Source organism: Mobula birostris, chromosome 3 (genome assembly GCF_030028105.1).
Source record: "Mobula birostris isolate sMobBir1 chromosome 3, sMobBir1.hap1, whole genome shotgun sequence".
NCBI lineage: Eukaryota > Metazoa > Chordata > Chondrichthyes > Myliobatiformes > Myliobatidae > Mobula > Mobula birostris.
In genome coordinates, this window is record NC_092372.1 from 39,203,944 (window position 1) to 39,228,661 (window position 24,718).

At 38.4% G+C, this 24,718-nt stretch overlaps 1 protein-coding gene across 1 annotated transcript; it reads left to right on the forward strand.

Annotated features, from left to right (window-relative positions):
- The first annotated feature begins 10,807 nt into the window (after nucleotides 1-10,807).
- On the forward strand, nucleotides 10,808-18,542 carry LOC140194569 (insulin gene enhancer protein ISL-1). Its single transcript, XM_072251787.1, has 6 exons — nucleotides 10,808-10,875; nucleotides 11,729-11,918; nucleotides 13,071-13,327; nucleotides 15,420-15,706; nucleotides 16,572-16,739; nucleotides 18,426-18,542. Exons 1-6 carry the CDS (start codon nucleotides 10,848-10,850, stop codon nucleotides 18,540-18,542), a joined length of 1,047 nt encoding a protein of 348 aa, XP_072107888.1. The 5' UTR covers nucleotides 10,808-10,847.
- The last annotated feature ends 6,176 nt before the right edge of the window (nucleotides 18,543-24,718 follow it).

The following is a 24,718-nucleotide window of genomic DNA, read 5'->3' on the forward strand; positions in this document are numbered from 1 at the left end:
CCTATCGCCTGGTGTTTCTCTCTCCCCTCCCACACCTTTCACCTACTCCCCATCTGTTTTTCCAGTCCTGATGAAGGGTCTCGGCCCAAGACGTCGACTGTACTCGTTTCCATAGGTGCTGCCTGGCCTGCTGAGCTCCTCCGGCATTTTGTGCGTATTGCTCGGATTTCCAGCATCTGCAGATTTTCTCATTTGTCTTCTTAAATCAATCTCCTTTTTGTTTACAATTGCTGAAGTTCATTGATCAATTTAATGAAATGCACTGCCCTATTGAGACGAATTAGGGAAAGTTATATGTACACTCCGTGGCCACTTTATTAGGTACACCTGATCACTTGCTCGTTGATGTAAATATCTAACCAGTTAATCATGCGCTAGCAACTCAATGCATAAAAGCATGCAGACATGATCAAGAGGTTCAGATGTTGTTCAGACCAAGCATCAGAATGGGGAAGGAATATGATCGAAGTGACTTTCACCGTGGAATGATTGTTGGTGGAAGGCGGGGTGGTTTGAGTATCTCAGAAACTGCTGACCATCTGGGATTGTCATGCACAATAGCCTCTAGAGTTTATAGAGAATACTGCATAAACACACACAAAGAGACATCCGGTGAGCGGTAGTTCTGTGGGCGAAAAGATCTGTAAATGAAAAAAGTCAGAGGAAAATAGTCAGAATGGTTCGAGCTGACAGGAAGGGACATTAACTCAAATAACTGCGCGTTACCACGGTGGTGTGCAGAAGAGCATCTCTGAATGCACAACACGACGAACCTTGAAGCAGATAGGCGACAGCAACAGTAGCCCATGAATACACAGAAATGCACTCAGTGTCACTTTACTAGGTAACTCCTGTACGTTTATCCCACGTCAAAAACATGCATGCGGAGGCATCTTGAACTCCTCACAGCTTGAGTGAAACCAAATGATCCTCGATTCCAAGTGATTGTCTAAGTAGGCAGGCCAATGCCAAAGTAAAAATCATGAAAGAATCTGGAACTTGCTCAGAACTACTAGATTTTACTAACTGTGCAGTCTTAGTGATTTGCTCTAGTAACGGTTACATGCGGCTCCACACATTGGAACAGCGGCCATGTATTAAGGTAACCGTTACTCATGGTATAATATTTTATTCCAACAGCACACACCAAGTCCCGCCTCCCTTTCCTACAAATGGGTCCTGGAAGATCCTATAAAAATCTAGGTGTTTCTCATTTATATGTCAACTAAATTTGTGACAAATACAACAAAGGGGAAAATTAAACAAAGTCTTATTATTGTTATATTGATGTGAGTGGAAACATATCACCTAGTGATACTTCCCTTTTTGTCCGGGACCTCATAATTTTAGAATAATAAATTATTTTATAGGGAAATCATTGAAGATTGCTTATATCAACATCTAATCTGTCGCGTAGGCACTTAACAAAGCTCACATTTAACCCTCTGATTATAAACATGGACTAGGCCCCTTACCTGCCTGTTATTATAATCCCACGTGAGCGCAGCCTGGTCCATTCCCCCTTCAATGTGAAGTAAGTCACTTAACGCGCGCTCATTGGGGCCCTTGATTCAATAGTTTAAACAAACGAAAGCCAAGTAAATTCACCTCCATCCTCAAGAATTTGTTAAAAAATGAATTATATGTTTATAATATGAATGCAAGAATTATATATTTACGTACATTTTTGTGAATGCGCTTTTGTAGGATTTGTTTAGGATGCTCACTTCCCATTCAGTTATTATATGTCATTGTACTTTTAACATATGAGACTTGTACAGTATGCTAATATAAACTCTACACAATGGAAATCATTGGCTTTAACACCTGATATTAGAAATATTCAGCCCCTGTTCTCCAGTCGCACCCACTTAATACTGACACTTAAAACTCGTCTTAGAATGACAATTATAAAAATAAAAAGATTGCATTGTGATTTAAGTAGAGTGGACCTAGAATAAAATAAAACCGAGATAAATCTTTTTGCGTTGACTAAGCCTGATCATATAGTGAACTCATTGTTGGGCATACTACTTTTAAACCGTCAAAAATGATTGACTTTAAGTATCATTTCAATTTAATATGGGGAAGAGTACATTCCAAATCTGGAATTAGAAGTGTGTCGCACCACATGGAATTTTAACCTGACAGTTGCAGAACTGTATACATTGAAGTACAGCGCCCCCTTTTAAGTTACATTTATAGAATAATATTTTAGCGGTTCCGTCAAAATAAGTTGATGCACCGTATAATTTGTTAATTTTCAATATCTGAGTAATTGACAGTACGGTTATTTTGCAACCGTATATAAAAACTATAATTAATGTTTTATCCGTGTAGTACTGTGTTCAATAATACTGTTAGGTTTCTATAGTAACATTTAGTCTTCTTCATATTCGATGGTTGAGCGTCACGTGGTCGACCTTCCCCACGCAGGCAATACTCAAAGTCGGATGACTTGTAAAACTTAGACAAAATATAATGTACTTCAGCTTGACTCTCCCACTTTGTAAAGAACTTTAGTTCGCTTGTTAAATGCCTATTGTGATTTCAGATGCCTTCCTAAATTGAAGTGCTGGTGTCTATACTAACAGCCACGATATCAAATCTGCTTGATCGGATGGATACCCACTATAAATGAAATTAACCAAAGTTTACCCTGTTATGTACGCATTTATTCGCAACGCAACTATCTGAGTGGTCGTACATCTGCGACCGTCATTTCCTCCTACAACCCTTCGCTACAATACCTACACTGGAATATATAAATTTGCAGTATCACTAGTGACTAATTCATTTCGGTAATTCACGAAAATAGTGACACATCCAGAGTATTTATTTGCTTCCATATACACTCAATAGTAATGCGATAAAATGCCAAATACAGTTAACACTGCCTGATACACTTAAGGAAAAGCTGACAGTATATGCAGACAATTGCCAGCTTTGCAACTATTCATCACAATGACGTTCGAGAAAATATACAATGTAATTTATATTAAAAGCGTATTGAAGTTTAGTTTCCTATGTTTCGATATATTTTATTTTAGCGTGTTAAATGCAATACTAAAAAAAATTGCAATTTTATAAATCCCGATTTCTCACTTGGTAGTAACTGACCAGTATTCACTATTGATTCATGTTGGACATAAATATAAATGTTATAAATTATTGTTGATCAAACCAAATTCAATTACTAGTTCACTTTATTTTTTAAAAATCGACTCCATTGGATTAAATTTGCATATAGTGCTTGTAAGAGTTTTGCCCCGTTCTAAGTTTGTTGGGAGAAACATATGCAAGTTGCGAAATACTGCTCTGTATATTCTACATTTTCGTTTATATGTGTGTTGTACGAAGGAAAAGAGCCAGGCTTGGATGCATAAAGTAGCCGGGTCAGCCAGCTGAAGGGAGGTATGTACTGTCTCTTTAAGCAGGTTGTTGCGCTAATGAATTGCATTTTGTTGACTTGAAACTGAGGCTCCAGGCTGCTGCCTTTCAGTTGGCGGCGTAGAGCCCTCTCAATAGATTTAGTGCTAATATGGTACATTTGTTCTACACATTCAGCAGTCAAGGTTCGTGAGATTAAAGATCGCCCACCTCTGGAGAATAAAGAAACCTCTGGGGAATTCAATAAATTTGATGATTGATTTCTCTGGTGCATTTTCCTCTGGAGAAGAATTCATACCTCAGCACAATTCTTCTGTATTGCCGCTGTAATTTAGTTTACGTTAACTTCCCTCATTCATCAGGCTTCCAAATGCAGCAAAAATTAAAAAGATTTATTGTGGTATGGTCGAATAGGCTTGGTGAAGACGGTTGGAATATAATAGAAACCAGCCTGGAATTAAATGATTACGTATGCAATCTTCGTAAAAGCATATTTTAAAGGTATTTCAGAACTAGTTTTATAGATTGCTTTAAAGGAAGCTCCTGTGGGCTTTGGTTCAGTGCATTAAAATACACGGTTGTTTGAACAGGGATACATTTAATCTTAAAACTATAATAGCGACGTGAAAGAATCGTCAACTGTACCGTATTCTGCAGTGACAGAGACATGTCTTATTCCCACTCGACTATTTTTAAAATAAATTCACCTTTTTTTCGGAATACAATTAATATCACTCGCCGAGCCATTACGGCTAATTGTGTACTTAAGGCAGAACTAAAGGTTGAATATGTTTCAAGTTCTCTCACAGGGGCTCTTGTGCAGCAGTGTCTGTTATGTACTTACTCTACCAAATTGCAGGCTGGTTGTACTCCATCCCCATACAGACTGGCAGCTTCAAATGCGTTTTAATAAGGTTTAATATATTCAAAAAACCGGTGGAAATGTGGTTTATGTTTCTTTTTACAATAACTTCTAAGTTTAACATTTACATTAACACTAATACGTGTCGGATTAGTATGGTAAACGGAGATTTGCCCCACGGTGATATTGGAAACTATTGCAAAAAAAATCTAACGCATTAAATTGCAGACATTCACTTTTAATTAGCGTTTTAGTAAGTAGTCAGGATCATGGGACATCGCGGTGAAATTTATTGGCAGTGAGGCGTGCACTTATATTTGCATAAAAACATAGACAAGATTCAGTATTGGAGGGGTAACGGTTAAAACTCTTCTGCCTAGCGTAAAATCAAAGCCGATTTGACCCTCTGATGTCATGTGGTGAAAGGTTACTGATCACTTAGTTTGCCTTTCACGCGTCGTTTCCTGTGGCTTCCATGGATTGGGAAAGAAATTGTCCTGCACCCCTCCCACATGAGCCCACGGGACACCATAAGCCCACACTCCAGCCTTAAAAATAGCTAGATTAACAATATTGGTTTTATAATCGTGAAATGAGCGTTTATTTTTGGCCAATAAAATGCAACAGAAAATAAATCTGGCTTTAATGCTCTCGCATCTGATTTTGATAACCTTGAACCTCGCTGGGTTCCTCAAGTACTGTACACTTTAACTCCTCTCTTACACCTTCAACTCCGACCTCAGCTAAACATGCCCACTGATATTTAGGTAGGTCTAAGTGCAATTATTACTCCTAGCCAACTAGCCAGAAGTCATCACTGCGTATATATATCATTAGGGGCATTATTGGATTCTGATTATATATTTTCCTCTTTTAAACTTCATGTACGAAACATAGGCAAAACAATTGCATTTCACAAAACATCCTGCCTTGTCATTAAATGGCAGGGAATATATTGTTTTCCGTTTGCAGCATTCTGCACTGAATTAATTAAACAGAAAGAAAATTAGATGTATTTACTCCACTTCCAAAACTGTACACAGAATAACCTAATGTGCAGCGTGAAGTGAGCTTGCTCCAAGGAAGTGCAGTGCCCAGATCCTTTTTGTTGGAAATGCAAAATGTCATCAACCACGAAGGGAGAAGTGGTTGGCCAGATTTACAAGGTGGAAAAGGGGAACCATTCAATGCGCCATTTTCCACTAGGCTCTTGAATAAAAATGCATATCGCGTAGATATGCTTAGTTATGCCTCACACGAACCATATTCACAGCTGCGTGTGTTTCAGAGAAATAAGTGAATGAAATAATTGTTTGAAATTGACGACCCACATAGACACGATCCGTGCTCGGAGCAAGATATCAGATTTTGGATCAATGTACAAAACGTTTCGTTTTCTATATGCCAAATTAAGTTTAATTTAGACACATTTGCAGAAAGAACAAAATACAGTCAACATCTTTGTGTGGACATAAAATAATGTGGAGATTATTTGAAATGAAAAAGAACTTCGAACGGGACTTTTACAACATATGACACATTACTCTAACATATTAGAAATATCATATTTATAGCTCCGGTATCAATGCGGTCATCTGTGCAACCTAGTGATTCTAGATGAAGAACTTAAGTTACACTTCAAATGTTTGCGAAGTTTATAAGCGCCATACTGAACAATTGGGACACAAGGAAAAATACCACATGGAAGCTCTGTTCCCCATTGGAAGTAAGCAAGGTAGTCGCGCCCAAGAACATTAACTGTCTCTTTGAAATCCTGTCTTGATGAGGATAAAGATAATATTATTCTGGGTATATTCGTAGAATAGAGTCTCAGCATTTCACTATTATATGGAAGGAGGTTGTTCGGCCCATTCAATTCGTCCCGATGAATAAGGTGCTGCTCAGCCTAATCCCTCTTTCAAGCAGTTGATCCGTTGCCCCACAGATCACTGACCTTCAAGAACAGTTCCAGACATTTCTTAAATGCGGCGATGCTGTCTACCACGAGCACCCTTTCAGGCCGCGAGTTCCTGACATCTCTTCTCCTCTGGGTAAAATATATATTCTCATCTCTCCTCTTTTTCTAGCACTTATTTTAGTCCATGTTCCTGATGTGAATAATTTTCCGAAGGAGAGTAGATCCTTCCCATTTACACTATATTGGCCCCCTCAATGCTTTTCTTTTTGCGCTTCAATTGTCTCCTTTCAATGTTCCAAAAGAAACTACTCTCTACCCCTCCCATTTTTCCAAATATTTAAGAAATATATCTTAATTTAATCACTGGATGAAATGCCCACGCTATATCGCGAAACCTGAGCTATTCTTAAACGCAATTGTGCATTTGAAACGTCCTGTGAAAAGGTTGTTGCTGATTGTCTCTTTTGTACGTTGTCTGACGGGCGCACATGCTCGCGTATAATTTGTGCAATTACCCATCCTGAAAGGGAAACCTGTGTACTAAAACAGAATGTTTGTCAAATAATTATGCGGGGTCGCTAAAAATGGATATCAGACGAATTTCTGTGCCATCGCTCCAGCATTTTGTGTGTGCTGCTTTCCATTTTATAGAATGTGGGTTTAAACCTAATAAATTGCTGGGGGGGGGGGGGGACTGACTGACCTTCATCTACCTACCACTACCTCCCATCCTAAAGGCAACAAACAGCGGTATGATAGGCGTCACAAATTGGCATGCGCTGCTAGAATATCTGTGAATAATTGTGCAAGCGTCTGCATTCGATTACGTATAAAATAATACACCCTAAAAGACCATTAAACCATGCATTTCTGATATGCAAAAAAAAGCTTAGATCAGCAGGAACATAGACTGCTTGCTTAAAATCGTTTGCCTCTTTTCACGTGAACTGTTCTGTTCAATTGAATGACATTATGAATACTACGGATTACCTAAACAGCGTATTGGAAGTTAGCTACAAATTGCCTAATTAAAACCAAGAACAACATAATTTGAACGCAATTTCAGTCATCCAGTATTGTAGGTTGAATAATAAATTCGTTACTGGTGGAAACTGAAAGCATTTCCTCTTTTTTTTGATTACTGAAGTTAGGGTTCATTTCAATCAATGGAAAAAATTGGGATGTCGTATTATTACTAAACTATGGAATTAGTCGCGGTATTGTGCTTCGGGGTAGTAACATCAGAATGAAGCTGCTAATAGTATAACACACATACTGCATTCAAAAAAGTATTGCAGGCCATTCTTCGGTTGAGAGGGTGAATTCCTTGTTCATGTGATCAATTTTGCAAGTGGGTCTTCTTCTAGGCGATACACTCCCGTGGAGCACTTCCCGTGCCTGACCATTTCCGGGATCCCGTTGCCTTTGGACTTTCTGTGGCCTATCTGTAAATTTGGGAATGGTTGGCTTTAATGCAGCACCTCATGACAGCAGGCGTAATGTTGCTTTGGGAAATAGCGCAAGGCAAATTACACAAAGGTGTATATAGCATATGTACAGTTACTTATGGTTAATACCTTTGGTCCAGTATGAAGCATATTCTCGTCTTTTTTACACCATCACCAAGCATAGTAATACTTTAAACGAGCTTCTGTCCGAAATATAAAGCTTCATCCTGCGTGTTGATTAAATAAAATCGAAAGCTAGAGGAAACTAAGTTCAAGAATTATCATTAGTTGGTGCTCTCTAACCACTCTGTTCCAAATTTAGAACAAGCTAATTTACTTGCCAGAATATAATTATCACCGACCCCTTCTCTGCGTTCTAATTCAAACTGAGTAGCAATTACAGGTTGGCTCGTTGATTTTGAATAGCAAACTGATCTGAAATTGACAAGTAGATCATTGGGACAAGGATGCCTTGGCTCTAAAAGCGCAGGCTTTTCGGACAATTTACTGCAATGTTACAGCGGACAAACTGCTATATGCTTTTGTTTTCTTCCTCTCTGAGCTGCGGTCTGTCACTATAGCGCTTCCGCCAAACCACGTGCTTATTTGTCAGTTTAGGACTATTATCCCCAATTATTCTTTGTAATTACGTATTAGGTTTACGCACAGTTGAAATATTGAAAAAAACACGCACCGGTGTCTCCTGCTCGTGCCACCCACGTGTATACTTCTAAATTGCTAGCTTATATTAAAAAAAGGGTAATTATATTTGGTCAGATGTGCGCTCTTGATAATGTGTAAAAATGTAAAGCTTGATAAACGTGTTCGTAGTGCAATGGACAGATGATGCACGAATGGACAATTGATGATCCAATGCGGTAGCCTGTCCCCATTTTCAGCTCTGCAATTTTTGCTCAGTCTTTTAAGACAGCATCCACGCATCATAGATTGGAAGAGTTAACGCGAAGCTGCCCTCTTTTTTGCTGATTTTATCAGTCTTTCCGTTACTCACGTAGGGACTGGCTGGTCTATTTTACAATGTACACATTGCACGGGCGCGCGCACCGGCACGCGCACAGAATATGCTCAACGGAATAGTGTTGTTAGGAGTGACATTAGCTTCATATTCTGGAGAAACTTTCGTGATTCTTCTTGATAAAAGAAAATGCACTGGCCAACGCATCAGTCCTATAGAGAAAATGGGTGATTTAACTCACACACATAGGAGAGGTTGCATAATTGATCAAAATGTAGAGTGAACTGCAGCTGTCGGTTAGGTTTAACGCGTTTCTGTTCGTTTTGGCTTTACTTCCGCCTTCCATGTCTTTAGTTGGGGCGGTCAAATTCAGAGATTTCTAGGCGCATCCAAGTCAATTCAGGAGAATTTTTTTAAATCTCTGGAAATTTTAGAAATAGCAGGTTCTCTCGTGAATGCTTTGCTCCAGAATACCATCCCAAGTCTTTTCGCGAACCCTGAATTGCTAAATTGTACATATCAATAAAATTATATATTCATATATTCAGACTCAATGATACCCTAGGAGTCCTTTCAATCAAACGTGCTCTTATCAAGATGCTTTGTGCGTATCCCAGCAGTGAGTTTAAACGATAAAGCACATGCACCATAATTTTGGAAGCAACCTTGTTTTTGGAAAATACTTTCCCATTATTTTATTGCTTTTCATTGAATCAGATTTCGCCTTTAAATAAAACCGCAGAAAAGTATGCTGCCTGATGCCAGCGTTCTTACCTTAATGTTGCACCTTCCTTACACATGACGCCAAAAAAAAAAGCTTGGAAAACTTCGGATGTGCAACTCAGCAGAATTTATCAGTTTCTTATTTCGTACATCGCATTCCTGTCCTGAAGCAGTCTCCGCAACATTCTCCAGAAAAATAACTAAGACAATGGATTATCTACGCTGAGTGCTGCACTATAAATTTGTTTGATGGAAACCCTGAGTATAACAAGATGCATATGTTGCCCTCATATTTATTTATTCAAGGAAGATATAAGTCGTAAAACAGTCAATCGAAAACAGTTATAGTCGCATTTTATTGTTTCGGTTTATACCGTGTCTGCAGTGGAAGCAGTATCGCGTTTATTGCAGCAAGACTGTCTCCTTGGGAGCACTCTGACCTTGCCATGCACTTCGCTAAACACCTAGACATAACGCACTAAAAAAACAATCCGATTGCGTGCTTATTGTAACTTATTCCACGATCCTACTTACAACCCCGATTTTCTCAAACATATGTTTGTAAAACAAAATGTCCATATCCCATGGGCTGTTCTGCTGAAAACCGCATCCTGGAAGATTTTCATCAGGCAAATGATTTCGGATTCGAATTACCTATGGGAGTGCGGGGAAAAAGTTAAACTCTATAATTCAAGCAATTGCAAAGTATTAACAATGAAGCTGAACCTTTGAGGTATAATGAACGCTAACTGCCAAAGCTCAAAGAAGCTTATGCCACCATCAAAATGCATATACAGGTGCTAAGCTCTAGGAGACGATCGCCAAATGCCAAGCAGAACTGGGACGGTCAAATAATAGAAGACTGGAACAGCAGCAGATCCGGGGAGAGAGGCGGAGAGAGAGAGAGAGAGAGAGAGAGAAAGAAACATGGTAGAAGGTGGTGGTCGGGCCGGGTGGGGTTGATGGAAAAATAAGTCAGGGCAATGGAGCAAATGAAGCAGACGGGCCTAGGGGGTTCGAGAGAAGCTGCTGCAGCGCTGAAACCCGGCGCGCGCGCGCACTCGCCGCCTCCCGGGAAGACAATGCAAACATCTGGTGCTGCCCGGGTCGAGCCCTAGACCAATCACCGCATGGTGGGGAGATCGGCCAACAGGAGAGAGAGTTGAATGTAAGGGGAGGGGGGGGTGAGTGCTGGGGGAAGCTGGTGGGGGGGGTGTTAGAAAGTGGAAGCTGGCGTACGTCTGACGTCAGGCGTGCTCTACGTCAGACCAATGGCGAGAGGTTCGAGGAAGCGCAATCAGAGTGTGAGAAAGATAAGGAGCAGTGAGCATGAGCGGCGGGACTACGCGCACCGCCTCTGTGCACAATCCCTTCCCCAGTGTCTGGCAGCAGCGACCGCACTCCTCTTAACCGGCCCTACTCTGTGGATATAACCAAGGACTCCCTGCCTCCCCACTCCTCCAAACAAAAATACAAAATCCAAGGGGGACAAAAAGCAAACAAAAACAAACTTTTGCACAATAACAAGAAATGGGAGACATGGGAGATCCACCCAAAAGTAAGTTTTCTTCATTGCTGTTGCATTTCGAGGATCGGATTCAGGTGCAAGGGGTTGACTAGTTACTATAGCTGTAACTGTACTGTTATATCTGGCTTTTAAAAAAAAATCATTGCTCTTGTACATTAATTGGAATTTTCGGTTTATTTCATAAGTCGTAGAACAGTGGTCTGAAGGTTCAGGTAAAAGAAAGTCTTCCACTATGTGTGCATTGTTAAATGTATTCCCACCACTCGCGACTCGTGTGAATAAAAGTATAGTGTTGAAGTAAAGCAATGCTAGACATTTTTGGAGCATTTGGATCATTTCTTTCAGAGCCTTGTCATGTATCGCAGATACACGTATCTGAATTTTGAGGCTCTCTGCTAAGATAAGCACAGTTTGGTATTACTAACAAATATATATTTCTGCTTGTAAAAATCCGGTTGTAATAATATGATGCACGGACTTACTTCAGGATATGTTCTAAAGATGTACATATATAAGCACGAAGTTTTCCTAAAAAAAGTTTGCATGCTGCTAAAGATTCGTCAGAATTTTTGTTTAAATATCAGAAATCTATCCCTGCACGCGTTTTGCTGAGAACTGTGAAAATGCTAAAACCGAAATGGAAATGAAATCCTGTTGATTTAGAATATATTTTTGAGTAACCCACTAAAACATTAAAAGATACAATTAGCAGTACTCCAGTTATTCTAGTATCTTATTTTGAACACCACCTTGTTACAATACGGCCTGAAAACATAATCTATCCAGCAAATGCAACAGCTAATTAAAAACACTACTGCAATATATGTCTGCTACAAGAAGCCTTTGATCGGTTTCACGTCACTATTTTCATATCAAATTACAGAAAAACGCCTTATTTCTCTGTGTGTTGGTTGTGGGAATCAGATTCATGATCAGTATATTCTTCGTGTTTCTCCGGATCTGGAATGGCATGCCGCTTGTCTAAAATGTGCAGAGTGTAATCAGTATTTGGACGAAACCTGTACCTGCTTCGTTAGGGATGGCAAAACATACTGCAAAAGAGACTATATTCGGTGAGTGAATATCTTGGACTCTTTAATATTCTGGCAATATCGTTCCTGTGCTCAATTTAAACGCAACCCCTCCCCACCCAGGCACCAAGAAACTGTTAACCCTTCAATTGCTTTATTCCTTGTTTTCCCCTTATCTTATCTAAACCGGCTGGGAGAGGAGATCAAATTGCCGACTATTTGGCAGTGAACAATTGGGATATTTATATCATGTAACTGTTTGCTTTACACAAATCTGTGAACAGGGAATATGCGAATTTTGACTCTTCTTGTTCTGGAGTCCACACATCACAGCTTAACAACCGATCAGTTGTTTTAACTATTTGCGGGACACAACAATTCGTTCAAGAAAACTTCGCTGTCATCATCAGTTTAGGCCGTGTATTTCCAAGTGCTGGTAATTGCTTCGAAATGAGGCAGGTGAACTGAAAATGCAAATGATTCCCTATGAGCCCTGACATATTAAAAAAAATGTTGATCACAGGGTGATCCTTTACAGAAAAGTCATTTTCACCAAGCATCACTTCCAATGAAAAATGTTGTGCAGAAGCTGTTGTGTTGATTCACTTTTACTAATGAGTTTAAAATACACAGTATTTCCCCTCCAAATGGGGAAATCTAGACTAAAATGCAATCTTTGCTGAACTATGGAAAAACATGCTTGAAACAAAATCGTCAATTTTGAAAAATTGACTCGAAATATAATAAGTTCCATTTATACGAGTTCCAACATGACTTTCTTTTTCAGCTTTTATTATTTAAAATGTAGATTTGTTAAGAAATTAATGTTGGTATATCAATATGCAAGAATTTAAAGTAATATCGACACGTATATTTTGCAGACAATTTATTTTAAAATAAACAAACCACGTTCTATGGTGGTTTATATTGTAAAGATATAAATACTTTAGCATTATCTAAAGCCGTATCATGATTTAGCAGCTATACCGAATGATTTAAATTAGGAAGTATGTTTCGTATTTAGAGTAACATGAAGTATGATTTGGTTCATTAGGATATTACTTGTTTTGACAAAATAACCCTACAGAATGATATCAAAAGTAATTCTGTTTCGGTCTCTTTGTTTTGAAGTATTTGACATACTGGACGCACTTCTGACCGTTAGTAAATGTCCTCGTGCCTCTTGACTTGCAGATTGTACGGAACCAAATGTGCAAAGTGTAATATAGGATTCAGTAAGAATGACTTTGTGATGAGAGCGCGCAGTAAGGTGTATCACATCGACTGCTTCCGCTGTGTGGCGTGCAGTCGCCAGCTCATCCCCGGTGATGAATTCGCGTTGCGGGAAGACGGACTGTTCTGTCGGGCTGACCACGACGTTGTAGAGCGAGCGTCGGTTGGCCCAGATCCACTCAGCCCCATGCACGGCAACCGACCCTTACAGATGGCGGGTATGTACGATTTCAAAACTCGATTTTATCTGAGGATGTATTCAAATATTATGGAATGAAACAATTTACCCACTTCTATAATACATATTGAACTTGCCTACATACACAGTTGGCGAAGTGAACTAAAGTTTGGATTTGCCCATATTCACTACAGTTTTAGATCTTGACAATAGTCTTCATACAGTCGAAATACTTAGGACTGCATGTTCCCATTGAATCATTTATTTTGTACCTGATTATTAAAAATACATATTTGACACTAGTCATGATAGATTACAAACATGTTTGCCGAATATAAATATGTTTTTTCTTTCCTTCCAACTTATTTTAAAACCTTTTGAACAGTGTCCATTTACCCTTATATTTTAATTTGAACTGTTTAAATCATCAGTAGATCGAGATTAGAGCTTTGAAGACATTCAGCTCTAAATGTTCCCACAACTATTCAATTGAGTTATTTTTTATGAAGATTTTTCTGTTTCTGAAGTTGAGAACTGGACTTTCTTCCAGTGCCTTTTCTTATACAGAGTCATTTACCAATGACAACTTATTGTGTGTAACGTGCAGTGCTTGTGATTTGTAAATACAATTTCCTGTTAATATTTATGTAGATTAAAGCTGTAATATCAAACCTCGAATTTGAGATTTGTTTTTAAATATCATAAGAATGATCTCTACTACATACATGCATGAAAGCTGTTCTCAAGAATCGATGTTTCAATTTATATTGCTCAAAGATCATCTAATGTATGGTTTTATGGCTGTCAGGGCGGTGTAACCTCCTTTACTTAGATCTCTAAAAATAATCGAATACGTTTTGCCCTTATTGAAATACAGTGCATTCCGAAGGGGAATCGACGTGAATCTACATAATTATAGGTTTGAGGGCTTTTCAAGTAGGGCCTGGCGTATGTGATATTTCATACCAGTGCAAATATTAGATGTTATTGTATGCAGCAAACGTTCTTGTTTTTTTCTTGTTATTCTTTATAAAAGGAATTTTTTGGAGGTAAATTTGCAACCTTGCTCAAGTTACATGCTTTACACCAAATTTCGAATTGCTACATTTCACTTTAATATATGCTTGCATATTTCATCGCCCATGTGGCTTTGTACAATTTTCAATAATCTACTTAGAGTGCTGACTCTATAGGCACACAAATATTTTTACTTTTTTTTATTTGTCTATTCTATTGCATTTTATCATTTGCATTTTAGCATGTTTTTTTAATAAACGGCTTTCATGGGAGTCAAATTTCATGCTGTTGCACTGAAGAAAAAAAATCAAACGTTTCCGTTAAACCAAACAAAGCATTTTTTTTTCATGGAAACCAATAGCATATTTTTGAAAGTGTAGGTTCATTTGCTGTACGGTCTACAGAAACTTTGATAAACACATAAGACATTATTATTTTTTGATCACACCACTGAAACTTTACGGGAGCTCCTTTTATCTCCTCACGCATCTACCTACACGAAGAAGTAACCTGGCCCAACACAGTGCAAACCAAAGTTGATGTAATGTAAACCCGTATACGAGGGAAATGACTAGCAAAAGCGACAAATCACTGATCGCTTTACTCCCAGATGATTAGATCAGCAATGTGCTTGTATCTGAACTGCATTTGTACCGAATTCACCGCAATTAGTATTCAGGAGCGGATATTATTGAAACAGAACCTGAAACCTATTGTTTCAGTTTTTATTTTAAACTGATGTTTCTGATTGATTGAAATTTAATTGGTATCTACAGGTAATATTGGGAACGCATTCGGAAACTCTTAAGGATTTATCTATTTTGGCTTTTTAACTCCATGCAGTTACGTCATGTCAGGGCATTCCAAGATCACTTATAACTTGACTTTTAATGTGGTATCTGACCTAATGCTCAATTTAAGACCAGATTCTCTGACAAATCTGTAATTCGCGAATTTTCTAAAGTTTTTTTTTGTAATTCGCCCAGATTCATCACAGTGGCTCTATTATATTTTTAAGATTCAATTTTATTGCCAGAGCCAATAATTGGACCAAGTACTATTGCAAATAATTTCATTCAACAAAGCTAGGATATGTCGTCTGTTTTTTTTTACAGCAGAGCCCATTTCTGTCCGACAACCAGCTTTGAGGCCACACGTTCACAAACAGCCTGAAAAGACGACACGGGTTCGGACAGTTCTAAACGAGAAACAGCTCCACACATTACGGACTTGTTATGCAGCCAACCCCCGACCCGATGCGCTCATGAAGGAGCAGCTCGTTGAAATGACAGGCCTGAGCCCCCGTGTCATTCGAGTCTGGTTTCAAAACAAGCGCTGTAAAGACAAAAAGAGGAGTCAGCTCATGAAGCAACTACAGCAACAGCAACCCAACGACAAAACGGTAAGTCCCCTATCTTCCTGCTCTTAATTTGAAATTATGAGACTCAAAATATCAGGGTTTTTTTTGCAAAGTGCAAAACAGACGGTTTGGTAAATCACTTTTAAAGCCCGATACTTTTGTTTTCCTAAGGAATAATGCACTTACATGAATGACACCTCTCAGTTAATACAGTATGCCTAGGATAAATATATTTCTAATTCATGTAGGCAAACTCATTGGTGCATCTGAAATACTTTTTAATAGCTTGGATGTAAATAAAAATCGAGCTAACATTAAGACAATTACACAGATGAAATATTGTTTTCTCGGACGTGCTGAATTCTTGTTTGCTGAAAAGTGATTTTTTGCATCTTTATAAATATGGCCATTACATTAAGAGCATCCCTCTTTACTTCAGATAGGGTTGCCATCAACAGATCAAAGATGCAATATTTTTAACTGAATGAATATTGGATCTTCAAGATTGGAAATAATCTTCATTTAAATATGTTGCCAATTTTAGGTTATATTTTATCCTGACTAGTCCAGTGATGATAATGGGTGCAATCACTTCTTGACATTATTAGCGGTTTCTAGTCCATTTAATGTATTGTTTATTCAACTTAAAGATCACATGATGTTTAATCGTGGTGTACCAATGTTGAATTAAATACTTTCCTGTTTCATATGGACTTTTTGGGATAACATACCTCCAGTTGCATTGAGGATTGCAGACTTTAAGCTGCATTCTTGCTTGGAGACAGGCATTAGAAGATACTCAGTACAGAATTTGTATTGATTGGTGTACATGGTAACAAAATTTTTAAAAAGAGAGAATAGTTACTGCAATGATGTAAGACCTATTGTTGCTTGTCCATTTTTGAAGAATATCCAGGGGATGACAGGAACCCCAATGGTAGCTGCCAGCCCAGAGAGACATGATAGCAGTTTGCAAGCCAATCCAGTGGAGGTGCAGAGTTACCAACCGCCTTGGAAAGTTTTGAGTGACTTCGCTTTGCAGAGTGATATAGAACAGCCTGCATTTCAGCAACTGGTGAGTGCCAGCAACATGCAGAACACCATCATCACCACCACAGTACAGACTTCACCAGAGCTCACTGCAATCAGGGGACCTACTACACACCAATCCATATATAGACAATTCATGGATATAAAAATTGCAGAATCCCTCTTTTGCCAGCCTTAGCATTTTGATTTTGACGACCATCAAGAACGTAGAGAGAAACTATTTTGTTTTCTCCCACAGTTTCAAGTAGTTTGTATTTAACATTAAACACTGGAGATGACTGTTGTTGTCTGAAACATAAGCTCTTTTCATTATATACAAATTGTTAATAAAAAAGCATTTTAAATTGAGTGTTGCAGATTCCAAACACTACTGATCATGTTATGAAGGCAAGTGATCGTAGGATTGCAGGCAGGACACATGAACCAAGAGCTAAGCTGATTTCAGTTTAATATACCATTAAAGGCAATGAAACAAAATGGATGTTGTTTCTCTGTTGTCTCAGCTTTAAGCTCAGCATTAATAAAAGTGGTTCATTGATAATAATAGCCCCCATCTGCTGCTCTGGGTATGAAAAACAAAATTGAAAATACCTTATTTCACCTAACTCTCCTGTAAAGGTGAATGTAAGGTGTCTGGCTTTATATGCTCTAAATGGTAAAAGAGTAATATCCTTGAATAATTGGGTGTAATTTAATTCTTTAGCATATATATTAGCTGTTTATTTTTAAGGCATTGCAAAGCCACAATTACTATTTTGAGTTGAAGGTAAATCTAAATCTTGCTTCCCTGTGGTACATACCTTACAACATATTTTGGATACTTAAGTTAAATACTGGTATAAAGATGTATGCGAACTGCGTGTAATGTACAAATAAACTGTCTTAACTTTGTAAATCTATTTCAGTTTAACCATCTGAAATCAATGCCAGCCTCTTTGTAAGGTATCCCAAGCAAATGATAGACAAATGTCTATACGTCCTTTCTTTATTGGGAATACTTTCATGTCATATACAGTATATTTACACATACTTAGTGGCAGGAAACATAATTCTCTTGTTTCAGATTGCAAAGGAAGTGTGCTACTCAAGAGTTAAACAACTCTGTGATGTCTTACAATAAATTACTGAAAAAATATAATAATTTATGATGTATGTTTGGAGAGAAACTGTACTATTTTACACTATTAAACTTTGTTGCACTGGGATTTGCAACTAGACCTGCCTGTGATTTGCTATGAAACGTTGATTATTTGCTAAGTCATTGTTTTAGTTTTAGCGATATACAGCACTTTAGATAACTTGACAGAAGGCACTTTATGTTTTTAATGTAATTTGATTGTTAGTGATGACAACATTAATGCATCCCACTGTACAGCCATAGTTACAAAAGTCAAAAAATACATGAACGCAAGCAACACACACAAAATGCTGGAGGAACTCAGCAGGCCAGGCAGCATCTATGGAAAAGAGTATAGTTGATATTTCCGTCCTGATGACGGTTCTCAGGTGAAAATATCAACTGTACTCTTTTCCATCGATACTGCCTGGCCTGCTGAGTTCCTCCAGCATTTTGTGTGTGTTGCTTGGATTTTAGGCATCTGCAGATTTTCTCTTGTTTCTAATGAATGTAATTTTCTGATATTTGTGTCTTTGGATTAATGACAGCATTTTAAGGAGGTCATATATCATTGATTTGCTATGATTTTTACAGGTTAATTTTTCAGAGGGAGGGCCAGGTTCTAACTCCACTGGAAGTGAAGTAGCGTCCATGTCCTCCCAACTCCCTGACACACCAAACAGCATGGTAGCGAGTCCTATAGAGGCATGAGGAGCCTGAACTCTCAGTGCAGCCCTACAGAGAGCCACGAGGAACCCTGGACCCTCAAAACTCTCTGGCCCACACTTTTTTTAAAAAAAAGTTCATGCAACCTGGTCCATGTCTGATCAGAAAGCAGCCATCATCCGTTTGCACGAAGTCTCTGTGTTCAAACAACTCATGTTGTACCCTAGCAACACTGTGACGACAATCAGACACTAGAGTGGGATCTGGCTACAAGTGCAAATAGAAGAGACTCCCAAGACATCCAGGACTTCATTCAGAGATGTTTTTGAAGATATAGAAAGGATGTACACTCAAGTGATCCTGAGGGAATTCATTGCACATGCAAACAGATAAGATGATCCAGTGGAGAAATTATAGTCCCAACATCTTCAATGGTGCTGCCTAGAAAGAACATCAGTGGGTCAGCTTTGCCAAAAAAATACAGAAGCGTCCCATACATCTGCAAAAAGTGGACTGGAAAGACAATCGTGACATGCAGAATGTACCACAGCTTAAGTAGTTCTGTGACTGTCCCATAGGATCAGTTCTCAAAGGTATAGTTGCATTTTTGCAATGCTTTTAGTTGACCTATAACAAGGACTATTGGATCCTAGATCATTAGCAAATAGCTGGTTCATGAGATTACTGTCCCTGCAATGAAAGTATGAAGGCAACTACTGATGTTTCAATTTTTTTTATTTTTTATTGAAAAGCTCAAGCATTGCAACAAGGTATACCTCTTTTTTGCCACAGCTTCGTGGGATTTGTGTGTGAACTCGTGTCCGTCCAGAATTGTCCCAAAGATGTGTATGTTCCTAGGTTAAACCAGTTACCAACAACGGTTTTAGCTTTGGAAAGAAACATTTTGTTTGTTCTTGTACTGCAAAAATTATAAATAATTTATTATTTATTGTCAACAGACTTGCCACTTTTCATGTCTTTTTTGACATTTTATGTTTGCTGAAGTAAAAGATGTACTGTGGTCTTTGGAAAACATGTCTAATTTTATGTGTCCTGTCTTTTCTTGAAGATTATGTAAAATAATAAAATGCCATATGTAGAAATATATCCTCAAGATTATTTCACTAATAAAAAAACAAAATAACTGAAAAATTATATAAGACTTTTGCAGATTCTGCAATTACATTTTAATAAATTAGCTTGCAAGGCTAACTGCTTTTTATTGTTGCATGCATTTAGTAAAAGACATCTATTCCAATCTGCCTTAATCCCCAATCTTTTAAATACTCAAGCATATAAATATTTTGGTACTTTTCCATTGTTAATATGGACAAAATATCAATGATAAGCTTTGATTAAATTAATTTAAATATGAAAATTATATTTATGTTATATTCCATCTTGAAGTTTTACTGTGAAATAATGTGCAATATATTAACAATTAGCTGAATTTCAAACATCTACTTCAGCTCATGCTGCTAACTCTGGCTTTGGTAAACTTGATACAACTGGCCTGATAGATCTTGATTTTGGATATTGGAGTTGTTGGGTTATTCCATTAGTAGACTCTTTGGCATGATTCCTTAAAGGATTGACTGCAAAGGGAGGGGACGGGTGCGGGCGGGGGTGCAGAGGAAATATCCGAATACAGTGCTGGTGCTTGTTGTCTTTTTCTGTGTACGGGTAAACACTTCTGGCCAAACCTATAAAATAGGAGTAACGTCTGCTATCTATCTCTCGCAATCTGACTAACAAGACACTTCCCGTGACACGTAATACTTAAAATAAACAAAGGTCCGGCAGCCTATTCTCTTTTCCACTATTTATAGTGGCAGTGGGTAAATCAGAAATGCGCGGTCAAATCGATTACTTAGTAAAATTATAGATTAATATGGCCTGTATTCTAACTATGGAATGCCGCAAAGACTATTTGTTATTTTTTTTGTGAACACGTGGTTATGCTGGCCTCAGTTACGAGGAAACGTAGAGTCATTTGGAGCTACATCCGTTCTCATCACTGCAGATTCTTTCGCAACTGGTAGGGCCAATTGATTTTTATCAAGAGCCTGACAACTTCCTTTCCTAAAACCATTCATGCAAGCATTGTTTTAAATTAATAAAAGATTATCACTCCACTCCTTTCGTTTTCGGAGGCGTGATACCTCGGATGAAGAGTGTTAAAATGTTAATTAAGCAAATATAACTCATTCAGTTTAATTGCAATAGAGTGACCTAAAGCCTACTGCAGGAAGCACTGAATGAACAAACCCATTTGGTACTTATAGTTTACAAATGGTTTAACTTTGCTCGTGCCAATTCGAAATTGCAGTGACTGCGTTATGTTCATAGTAGAGAAGATTTACGGAATTCCTTTCAATATGACTTTAATAGTCACAGAATTTAATGAGCTCTCAAAATGGACAGTTGCTGCCCAACTAACTATCCGGTCTGCATCTTGACCTTACTTGTTCATGTAATTGGCCCTATACAGTATTTTCCAATTAAATTCGCGGTTGAGAACCATTCAGTTGTCAAACGCACTTTTCTTGCCCCAGTGTCACTTTAATTTACGCCCCCCCCCATATTAACATATAAAAGCGTGGCCACGGAAACTAAAACAACCGTGTGCAAACAAAAACAGCATAAAATTGTGCTTTGGTCGGATGAGACAACAGTTCAAAAGTTATGGCTAAATCGGTATGAAAGCGAAATAACGACAAGAACTTAAAAATACCGCTTAGGACACGCGGAGGAACTTCAGACGATCGTCTTACAAACTTTCGAATGGCAAAATTCAAGAAGCTTGGGCATGGCGGACAACTGCAATATGTGTTCTGAAGTTAAGTGATTCTGCGTCACAACAATGTGGCTGCATTATTAGGTTACTAGTGTAATTAATTTCAATAGTTAAGTGACAGAATTGAGAGAAACTCTCCCGTCCTCCATTATTTCCAATAAGTTTGATGCGCTCACATATACGTGTCTACACATATGAGTACAGTTAACATACTATTGCAAATGAATACGCATTTATTTTGGCTGAAAATAAATTGTGAGTTGCAGATGGAAATTATATTTCTTCTGATCATAACTGCGTAATTCTATTTCATACAGATATTTTGTAAATATTATTATACTCACAACTTTGATTTGTCAGAGAAATAAAAAGGAAACGGCCTGTTAAGAGCACAATTAGTATTTAGTAACGTTCATGCAACCTGTGTAAACCCGTTGTTAATGTCGATGGTGTTTGGAAAATATGTTGACGTACGCTTCATGAAACGAACGTTTTTAAAGGTTTGCTAATGAATTGCACGACGTTTGGTTTGATATCACTGTTTCTAGTGGTCAGTGTGAACGTGTCTGTATTCTTTTGGCAGAGGTTCCTGTTCTCAGCGACGTTTGTCCTGATAGTGGAACAAGCCACTGAATGACATTGTTTTGAGCTCAGGCGCCACAAAAACAAACTTTACAGCTCGATGTCCGAGCATTTGATGAACGATCCCTTTACATACTAATCCAAATACGAATCTTCCCAACCCGGTGAATAAAAACACGCATTTAAAAAAAATTCATACCCTTCTATTAAATGCTGCTAATTATTTTTACAGTGATTCGCCTACAATAACCCAGTTTACACCCCATCCACCTTCGGCTATGAACCGCAAATCGTATTCCTTTTGAAGTCAGCCCCAAGCTAATGCGATCTCTATTATGTTTACTTAAAACGCATACCTACCTCTTTAATTTAACTGCAAAATGTATAATTATTATACCACATACAACTAAAACATAATTATGTGTTGAACATTTTAAGCAAGGCTTCTGACAGATAATGACAGATATTCAAATGAGATATTTCTCTGTAGCATCAAATACCCGTTTGTATTTCACGAAGATATGGCTATTGTTAACTTCCCCAAATATTAAGACTTTTTATATTATGTGGTTCTATTAAAAATGAAAGATATCTAATATAGCATTCCGGTATAAAAATTCAAACCCATTACTTGCACCCTCTCAGTGTGTGATTGGGGACTATTAAGCAGAGTGGTGTTGATTTCCGAAAATCGGCCCTTCTTAAGACTGTGAAACTGCTAATTGTGTTTGCTGCCTTAGGGTTTTCTATATATTTAAGAGATCTTACAGAAGCGAAAACAACATTTAAATCCTCCCGGTGACATATACCGCCTCCGGGGAGCAAACTGCACCTCGGAAGTGGAAGATGTGTTTTATTTTGAAGACTCACTGTGTGTGTATGTGGTGGGGAGGGGAGAGTAGTGGGGATGGGTGGGAGGAGAAGGGAGCGGGGCTGGCGCTGATCACCGTTTGAAACAGGTTGGTGTATCTTTGAGCCTAATCAAAACAAGTTTGACTTGTGAGGTCCTCGCGTCTAGACAGAACTGGACTCTCGGCGGCTCCTTATCTGAGAACGGAATCAGTTCACAGAGTTTCTCAATGCCCAGAGCTAGGGGCTGGCATTCCGGCACAAAAGAACCCACAGCTCACACTGACACGAGCACCTAAAAAGACCCCGTCAGCGCTGACTTTGCGAGCAAACAGAACGTTGTTCACCTTGGCAACATTTCCGAAATGTTTTGGTCAGTTGACACATCCGCGACCGTAAAACGCGCATACTGAGAATATCTTATGTCCCTCCTATAAAACCTAATGGAAGATACACTGTGCAATTTCAGGCACGATCAAGTGGCCTAGATGTACTCCATTTACAGGAAAGATGACCAGTGAATATACTCCCATTATTATAGTGGAATAAAATCAGATTGTCGGTACCCCAGTTGATTAAACATGAAACATCGACGTTTGCGTACCTGTTAAAACTCAAGTTTAACGTTTCTGTGTTGATTTATTTCTTTTGACTAAACCGTCCGCACTGTCAGGGACGTCACGACCCACGTTCGATATCTGTGCGTTCATCTGCCTAAAACGGGACAGCTGTTGTGCATTTCTGACTAAAACAATGTCCTTTGCTGTGAAGTAATAGGTACCACGGGCCTATGTGAAATTGGTACGGGATGGAGGAGCGGGAGAGGTCCAACCACATTTTAATTGGCACGTCCACAGTCCTGATGTACATCAGATTAAAACTAGATTCCCTGTATTCCCACCGGTTGATTTTGTTAAAGGTCAGGGTGGTCTGCTAAGGAATTTTGTTTAATTTGCACCGGGATTTTTTTCCTAATAAGACTTGAAATGACAACATTTCTTCGTGAAATTATTTTATGTTTCTTCGTATTCAAAAGAATCACCTTGAATTCTGTTTCAAACACAAGTATTTTAATGTAAGAGGTAGTTCTTTAAGGCAAAAGCCTTGCAACACTAGACAGCTGTATTTTAAGTGTGAGACAGATGGCAATATCATCTAGTTATAATATTAAGTATGCATCATTTCTGGTGTCGGAAAATTGTAAGATTAGCATCGACTCACCTGGAATATCAACCAATGGGGCACGTGACATTTTGCAAGTGGTATATAACGTGCCTTCTTTCAATATGAAAGATTGTTCAAAATGTTTTCTATAATTGGATATAATCAGTAGTTATTTCTGCAACATTTTCAGGTAATATGTTGGTGGCTAGCTGTAACAGTCATTCTTGTGTGGTCCAGTTGGCGTTTTACGAGTTATGTTTTATTGTACAGGCGGTATCGAAGATAGCACATTACAGGATGACCTTTAGCTTGCGGATAGCTATCGGCCTTACTGTTAGAAGAATGACTATTCTATTTTCTGCGCGTTTACACCAGTGACCGGGATATAAACCTGAATATCTAGGACAGCAGTCAAGACTGTTTAAACGTTTATGAATATGTAGTTACTCCTAACACAAATGCGTTGAATTTTGCCTTGAATATTTTTTTAAACCCTGACTCTTCTGTCGGGTTCCCCGGGTTTATTTTGACATGTCAGTAATACAGTTATTGGAAGCAGTGTATAACCAGAGGGTATTACGATGCTAACCAGGCACGAAATGGAATACCGACCTCTCCCAGGCCATTGATATCATAGCCCGGCGCTCATAATATTACTGAAGTTTCCAGGCTTAATTGGGACCGTTCTTTCTTCAGTAATAACAAATCAGCAAGTAACATCCACACACGCTGAAAGCTAAACCAATGTCCACACTCTTCCTCTGATTGTGGGTCGAACTTGCGGTGAAAGGAATTTTTTTTATAAAAGGAAATAAAACTGCGGTAAATA